General features: G+C 26.2%; 1 protein-coding gene across 1 annotated transcript; it reads right to left on the bottom strand.

Moving 5' to 3' along the window:
* Positions 1–1,892: 1,892 nt before the first annotated feature.
* LOC107486701 (expansin-A15) lies at positions 1,893–4,150 on the bottom strand. The gene is made up of 4 exons (XM_016107262.3): positions 4,132–4,150; positions 3,834–3,987; positions 3,418–3,706; positions 1,893–2,761 (listed from the first exon to the last, which is right to left on the bottom strand). Exons 2-4 carry the CDS (start codon positions 3,961–3,963, stop codon positions 2,452–2,454), a joined length of 729 nt encoding a protein of 242 aa, XP_015962748.1. The 5' UTR covers positions 3,964–3,987; positions 4,132–4,150; the 3' UTR covers positions 1,893–2,451.
* Between the last annotated feature and the right edge of the window lie 5,020 nt (positions 4,151–9,170).

Consider the following 9,170-nt stretch of genomic DNA (forward strand, 5'->3'; position numbering starts at 1 on the left):
TCTTTTTTTTTTTTTTGGTAGCAAAAAATGCGTAACAAATGAAAAATTTTGGAAGAAGATTTTTCTCATCAATTGTGGAAGAGGATTTTATTCGGATAACAATTTTTTGGGCTTATTATTACAATAATTTATGTTCTTTATATAGGTCCAACTTGAAACCCTGGCCTTATATAGTTAAAGAAAAGCCCAATATTGATAAGATAGCACTTTAATCACGACCCAAAAAGATTCCAAAAAGAGAAAGAAAACCAACGCACGACACTATATAATTAAAAAAATATTAAAAACATTTAAAAGATTAATTTAAATTTTAATATTAATAAAGTATTCAAATATTATTATAATTTATTTAAAATATTTTATATTATATATATTTTATGCCTCATATTTTATAAAAAAATAAATTTCATATGTCTATGTGTTATTGTTTAGTTTATATTATACCGGCTAATTTTTTTTATATATAAAAAAAATATTAGTATTTTTTTAATTGAATTATTTGGTATAATTACATATGACTGGATTTTGTAGGTGAGAAATCAACACATAGAGGACGTGTTGTAATACATGGGGACATACTGGATACGTGGCAGCATCCTAGTCAACATGTGGAACGCGTGTTAGACACGTGGCAACATATTAGCCAACACGTGAGAACATATTAAAACACATAAAAAACGTATTGAATAATTTTTACAATACTATAATACATTTTAAATATCAAAATTTCACCAAAATACCATCTCTATTTCCATATTAAAAATAATTTATAGGATTCTATATTTGTGTTAATATTTGTTCATAATAGAAATGATCTGAGTAAAATTCTATGGTTTACTGTGCAGCTTAGATACTTAAATTAGATATCTTTTTCTTTGACCATTAAGGCATTAACTAATAAAAAATTTATTTACAAAAAACGAGGGAACATAATTCTAATTTTTTGTTCCCACTGAAAATTAGAAGCAATGCATGTGCACCGCGCACGTGATTATTACGTAGATAGAAATATAGGGTTATTATCGAAAGTAGTTGTGGATCTCTACATGAACAGTAACTAAATTGTGTATCTTAAATCTTAATTAGAAACCACAAGGAAGGAGGGTGGATGAAGAGCTGAATCTCACTCTTAATAAATGCCGTAGTTATTATACATGTTCTAGTAACATGAATCTTTTCTAACAAAAATAAGAAATTAAACGTGTTGTGATGAGAAACAGCATGATCATCATATATAGTTAAATAATGCTGCATCTGACTGTTTTTGTTTTTATTCAATAAAATTGAACTTTGTAGTTTGTACATTCTAATGTCATTAGGACTTTATTTTAATTTTTATAAATGATGATATCAGAAAGACAAAAAAAAAATTCAAACTTATTTTATTTAGTTGATTTGACGAATTTTTTTGTCTTTTAAATATTGTTATTTTATAAGGATGTATTGTAATTTCTTTCGTCATATAAAAGTGCAACTTATTAGCATTGGCATAAAATTTGACACATGTTTTGAATAAAAAAAAACGAAATGAAAAATGTATGCACATTTTAATATTTTTATTTATATATAGAATAACATGGTCTTTAGTAATTCAGCAATTAGTAAATTATTATAATAACTAAATTATTTGGATTTATTTATTAAAAAGAAAATTAAATTCAATAAGAATTTAGTAATAATTCTTTTACATACATTTAATATAATGATAATATAACTCCTATATATGTCATCGTGATGTTATTTGTCTCAAAAATTTAGGTTAATAAGAACAAAAAAATTTAATACGTATCTGATATCATATTATTATATATTTATTTTAAAAGTGTAAACGAATAAAAAAATCACATAAATAATTGTATCTTAAAAATAATAAATAAAAAAACTATTACATCTTCTCTTACTTTTTACACATGGGGGGGTATTCATTATGACATTTCTCATTCATTCTTCAATAACGAAAATACAATTAATTAAGTGCACAATCAACAATAATCCTCTTCTTCTTTTGACATTAATCTTTCTCAATAGAGCAATGTAGCCCTTTTGCAAAGGCATAGCATAAATAAAGCTACCACATCATTTGCAAAAGCCCACCTTGCTATAATACATACAAATATATAATTATTATAATAATTATATATAAAAATCAAACTATTAAGGGCTAAATCTTCTTAATTATCCATTCAGCCAAACAATGACTCACCCTACACTACAATTCAACCTTCGCATATATAGTTCTTCGAACTATAATCCAAGGATACTAATAATTTTTTTAAAATTAAAATATCTGTCAACTTTAGAAATTCGACACATCCATATATATGTTAAATATGGAGATATCGAAATATCAGAAAAAACAGATATTTTAAAATAGAGAAATATTACTGAAAATTATTTTGAAAAATAATATTTTGAATTAATTAATTAAGGGTAACTTATTAATTTAATTGGTTAGTAGTTGAATTGCCTTCCAGTGTAGGTCTGTCCAAAGGACCAATTAGGTGGGGCAACATTATAAGACAAGACCTTGTGTCCATTACTTGTGGTGACTATAAAAGAAAGACTTTGGCCATTGAGGTATGAGTTGCTTTGCCAATTTTGCCCCCAGTTCCTTGACATGGATTGCCATCTTGTTCTTGACCCTTTAATGGCCACACCATGCACATCACCTGCACCTCCAACATTTGTCACTAGCACCAAATTGAAGTATGAGTGTCCATTGATGGTGAACCTTATTCCACCCCTTCTCCTGCACCTTACCCTTTAACACACATCAACATAAAAGAACAAGGGGAAAAAGTTGTCAGCTTCAAGGACAAAATAAATAAAATATCAAAAATATTGTCCGTATATTAAAATTAGTTAAAATATATTTTATATTAATAACTGATTTTAGTATACTTCTAACATAATTAATAAATATAGTATTGCACATGTGCTAATATAAAAAAAATTAAATATAAAATTAATTAATAACAATAATATTTTTCAAGGATGTTAAGAGTAGTAGTATCTAGTGTATAAATAATATTATTAAAATAAATTCCAAATTACACTTATATTACAAAAAAATTTTAAGTTTCCATGTCTATGTTGAGCTTTTTATATATAAAATATAGGAATATCGAATGTTATGAAATTTAAATATAATAAAGAAAAATCAAAATATAAATTTATAAACACAAAATATATATAATAAAACCAAACTTTTGAAAGCTATATAAAGTATGATATATAAAGAATTAAACGGGCCTAACTTATCTTAAAATTTAGCTCAAGAGAGAAGAATTACCTCACACTTATAAAGACTATCAGGCTTTTAAATTTAGACAATGTGAGACTTAATAGGATATTTTACCCTAAGACCAAAATATAAAAGCAAATATAATAAATTAAAGATGTATATGAAGTTATTACCTTCTATAAACTACAGGCACAATTCCAGCTTTGTATTGTGCAATGTGCTGGAAAATAGGTTGTGAGAGGTCAAAATGGTGATTTGGAGGGTCACACCATCCACCAGGAGGACAGAAATTAGTGGCAGTTACTACAATGGAGCCTGGAAGACACCATTGTGGGTCATTCACACACTTTATTTCATAGCATGCTCCACATGTTAATCCATTGTTGAATAGTGCTGTGCTTAGTGCTGCTGTGTTTGTCCCATATCCACTGCTATACAGGTTTCCATATCCACAAGCACCCCCTGAATTTACAATTAATTATAATAATAATCTTACTACCGACAAATTAAAATGTCTTAATTTTGATGCATTGTCAATGTAACTTTTTTTTTTGTCTATATAATTTGTGTAGTTATGATATATACATACCCATTGTTCCAGAAGCATCACTTCCACCATAGAAAGTGGCATGAGCATTGATCCAATTTCCATATCCAATGACATGTTGTGAGACCACAGAAAAATATGCCACCACAAGAAATATTCCAAGAAGAGCCATGTTTATTGTTACTTTATTTTCCTCCTGCATATATATGAAAATGCAGCATTATTATTAATATTATTGGAGAGAGTATAGTATGGCAAGAAGTAACAAAGTTAGCAATGTCTATAATATTATTGAAAGAAAGAAAGAAAGAAAAAAGAAAGAAGAAAGAAGGGTGGATACCTTAGAAAAGAGTTGTTTGAGGAAATGGGAAAGGGAGGGGATTGGTGAGGGAATAAATAGAGCTCAGTCAACATCCAAAAACTGACACAATTTGTGGGAGTTGGGACCATGCAAATGCTCAAAAACTTCCATAGATTAAAAAAAAAAAACATATAAAATTATTTATTTTTTTTATTACTTAAATACTGACCAAATTTTAATAACACAGCTAATTTGTTAGACTTTCTCACAACGCAATTCAAATGGGATTGCATTCACACTACTATGAGGCTTTGGGATACCATTGTGCTAGTTCACATACTAGCAAGATAAGTTTGTTTGCCAGAAATAATTAAAAATAAAAAAGATAAAATTATGTTGCAGTAAAATTCATCTCCTATATCTATAGGGGCCTGGGGGTAAAATCATCTTGCTCAAAGTCCTCTATCTCTTAGGCTTGATGAATAGAGTTTTTCAGAATCTTTCTTTTGGAGATTGATACATTGTTTGGGAAGATTATTAGTGGGATTATACTCTCTACTTTTTTTATTTATTCAACGTGTGTAATATATATATAATAATAAAATTAATCAAAGCGATAAACACTGTATATTTATATTCTATTAACAAATAATTTTGCATCCAAAATTTAGGGATAGTAATATATATTATACAAAGAAAAAGTATTTTAGAAAAAAATAATTGTGCACCAAATTAAACTTTCTTATAGAGTACAGTGGATATTAGATATAATAAGTACGGAGAATTAACTTTTAATTAGTTAATGTTTTATTATAAAATTATTTTTTAATTCTTATTTTTTAAAAAATTTAAAATTAAAAATCTAAAACTTAGAATTTAAAAAATTGATATTAGCCAAAAAAATTGACTCCTCGATTAAAAAGAATTTACTTATTTTGCATTTTTCAACCAAAAATGTATCAACCAAAAATTGGGGGGTAAAGGCTAATGAATTATATTTCAAATGACATAGTCTTTCTATACTCACTTAAGAAGTCGCGAATTCGAATCTCCCTGTATCTTTGATAAAAAAAAAAAAAGAAGAATCGGGGGTAAAGTAAAGATTTGAATACAACCACTTATTAATTGGATTAAAAACAAAGATAACGTTCTTGTGACTTGTATGTAAGTGAGTGCATGGCAAAATGATCATTATACATGCATTGGATGCGATCAAAGCCGTTTTTCAGCTATAAATTGCAATATGACAAAGTAACACACACAATCAATATCTTTCGTATTGTTTCTCCTCTTCTTGGTAACAAAGACAAACATATGGAATCTAAATAGCTTAAATTATTTCTATGTTCTTCGTTCCATCAATCATTTTATTTTTAACATTAAACAAACTAAGTTGCATTCCATGCACGCAGTAAATAACTTATGCAAGTACAAGGGACACCAATCACACCATACAAATTATTCTTACTTGTTAAATGGTTCATTTGCTCCAATCATATATAGTACATAGATTTTTTTGTTATATACATGGATACAAAATATTGTACCTATCATGAGACAATTAACCACTGTGCAATGGCCTCATTGAACAGTGTTAGTTAGATAAGAAATATGCAAAGGCATATATGCATGTTTGGCTGGCAAGCATGCATGGTAGCATAGTCATTAAATACAAACATGTGAAATCTTTTCATATCTGCAGACACAAAGTACTAACTAAGTTAATATGTTCTCATGCCAAGACCACATAATAAACATGATATGCCCAACAATTTTTAGTTGTTATTTGTAAGCATTATTATTAATAGTAGCTATACCTATACTATAGTGCTGTAGCTGATTAGCTATTATTGTCAATATATAATTTTATCATGCATTCTCCCAAAATTCTTTGTTAACAAACAATTAGAATGATTAACTAACTAACTAATTGCATTTAATTTGCCCCATCTTTATTAATTGCTACATATTTTCTTATTAAATTTCATTATTCATCACCTCTTCTCTTAAAATTATGTTTATGAAAGATATAAAGGAGATTAGTGTCACATATTACAAAATAAAAAAGTATTGAGTGTAGTAATATTTTGGGTTAAATTGCAAGTATCTCTTTATTAAAGAGATAATTATATTATATTCAAGCATTAGCTAGAGATATTTTCAAGGAGCATGATGTATATGTCTTTCTAAATCTTGATTTTTTTTATATTCTAAATTCAAACTTAAAACTTGCTTTTATAATGTTAAATCTAGGAGACGCTACATTAGATATAATGATATATAACTAAAAAAAATATTTATGTTCGTTTGGTTTGCGTTTTTATTTTTAGTATTTTTTTATAAAATTTTAAAAACAAAAAATACTAAAACTAAAAATAGAAAACAAAATCATAAATTAAAGGCACCTTTAACTTTGAGATTGAGCATTGTGGTTAATTAGTTTTAATTTCGTCGGCAGAGGGCAATAGAGGTTCTAAAGTTTTGGTGTGGGGTCAAAATCCAATGAAAAAATGTAGCTGCTTTTGCACATGGGAGGACAAAGGAAATTAGCCCTACCACACATGAGAGGCACCACTTTACAAACAAGATATTTTTTATGTTTTTAAGTTCAATTTTTCCAACACATGGTGTACCATTATTAATTGCCATTAATAACCCTTCAAACTTTGACAAGTAAACCGAGTGAAAAACAGGAAATTCCAAAATAATACATTTCAAAAGTTAACTAAGCTTATTTATTAGTTTGTGAAAATATTCTCAATATGTTCAGTTTTAAGATTTTTTTTTAAGTGAAAACAAAAAGTGAAAATGTATTATTTTTAATAGAAAAATAAAAAACAAAAATGTTTGCACAAATCAAGCCTGCCTACTTAGCCAAAATATGTAATTAACAGTAATCTTTTATAGAAATTGTTTGGTAGCTAGTTAGATGAAATTCACATTTTATTTTTTTTCATCCAAAATGTCACTACTTGTATTATATCATTTTACGTATAAACTTAGAGTGTGTTGGGATGGGATATTTAAAAGAGAAAAAGAAAATACATTTTCTAAAAGAATTTAAAATTTTTAAAGACACACTATTGTGTTTTAATATTTAATTAAAAGCATTTTCAAATTTCAAGAAATTTTAAAAATAATTTTAATCCCTAAAAATAAGGAATTTCAGTTTTACATATAAAGAAGGAATTTAAATTTCTCTCTGTCTTTCTCTGTTTCACTTCAAAATACATTTATATACATTATGTTAATTATCATTATTTAAAAAAATGATAAAATTGACTATATATTTTATTAATCAAAGCAATCTAGTTAATTTTCCAAACAAATATTTTAAAAAGCTCACTACTGTAATTATTTGAAACAAAAAAATTAAAATTAAAGAAAATTCACTCACATCATTTCAATGTCTTTAGATTTAAAAATGACTAATACTATATAACTAACAAAATTTATCTTTTCTATTAGTCAATACTTAACTAATTCTATATACTAATAAAAATTAAATTCTAAATCTTAATTTTAAAATTTTAAATTTTAATAATATAAAAATAAAATATTAGTCCAAAATATTGACTAATATTAATAGAAAGTATTGATCCTAAGTCCTAACATTTATCTTATAAAATTTTCTGAAATTTAATCATTAGATTTGGTAATAATTCCTTGTTGCCAATCAAGCAATTAAAAATATAAAAGACAAATGTAAGCAATTAGCAGGCCAAGAAACAACATCAATTATATTACATCTTTTCGGTTTATTTCACTTTCATCTTTCAAATCAAATAAGGTTGTTAAGGAACAAGATATTTAGATGCAAATATAGAACAACTTATTAATTAGTTCACATGCATAACATATTATATATTGCATTTCAGAACATAATCTTGACTTAATGACTCTTGTCCCCTTATATTAACACTAATAACACTGTCCAATAACCTCCCCTATATGATGGAAATTATTCTAAGAGTACACATTAATTTCAATTTATATAAAATTTGTTAACAAATTAAATGGTAAGGGATTTTATTTATTTATTTATTTATTTATTTAATGGAATAGAACAGCCATGCATGCATGTATCCATTAATGAAACATTGGTTGCCAGAGAGCGATGAAATGTAACAAATCTTTTCGGAACAGATTAGGTGGGGCTACTGTCTCTGTTTTATAAGGTCCTTGATGTGTGACAACTTCTGTGAAGTATCAAAATATCATAGTTGTGAAATTAATATATAGAGCATGCTAATAATAATAATAATAATAATGTAACAGCTCAAAATATATATAAAAAGACTTACGTGCGTAGATTCAAAGAAGCGTGTGCATTAAGTGCATAAAGAACAAGTGAACAACACAAAAACAAAAAAAGTGTTCCCACTTCCCACCACCCCAATTTGACGAAGACAATAACTTAATTAATGCACACGATTTAATTAATTGAAATTTTTTTAATGTATAAACAAAATACACTTTTTTTTATAGACAACAAAATATATACATATTAAGTCACTACAAGAAAATAGAATTATTTTGACATTTTATTTTTTAATACCATAATTAAATGTCAAAATTAATATATATTTTTGACAAATATCACAAATGTCAAATTTTCTATATTTTCTTGACGAAAAATTTGACCGTAGAAAATTACTCCTCAATTTTGACACACATTTGTTTTCAATTTACTCTACTATTTTTTCTTTTTTGGGCTCCGTTAATTTTGACATCACACTGCTCTCAGTTTAGGATTATACTACTCATTCTTTATCTTCAAAATCTCAATTTATTCTTTAGTTTCAAGATCACATCTCATTCTTTGTTAAAATTTTTTGTCGAGAATATTTTATAGTTAATAAGTGTCAAAATAAATAGTATTTTTGACAATTAATAAGTATCACAGAAAATATGTTCTCAAAATTTTCTAATAAATTATTTTTGACAGCTAATATTTATCAAAATAAGATTTAAATTTTTTTCACAATCGCTTATATGTTAAAAATACTATTTTTAACAAAACTTTTATTAACATATTTTCATAGTTAAAATAGTGTCAAAATTTGTTTTTTTGACAA

The sequence above is a fragment of the Arachis duranensis genome, chromosome 4, assembly GCF_000817695.3.
Source record: "Arachis duranensis cultivar V14167 chromosome 4, aradu.V14167.gnm2.J7QH, whole genome shotgun sequence".
Taxonomy (NCBI): Eukaryota; Viridiplantae; Streptophyta; class Magnoliopsida; order Fabales; family Fabaceae; genus Arachis; species Arachis duranensis.

Coding starts and splice junctions, on each gene's coding strand:
- LOC107486701 (XM_016107262.3), bottom strand. CDS start 3,963: ATGGCTCTTCTTGGAATATTTCTTGTGGTGGCATATTTTTCTGTGGTC. Junction 3,707..3,833: donor TGATGCTTCTGGAACAATGG/GTATGTATATAT, acceptor TTGTAAATTCAG/GGGGTGCTTGTGGATATGGA. Junction 2,762..3,417: donor GTGCCTGTAGTTTATAGAAG/GTAATAACTTCA, acceptor TGTGTGTTAAAG/GGTAAGGTGCAGGAGAAGGG.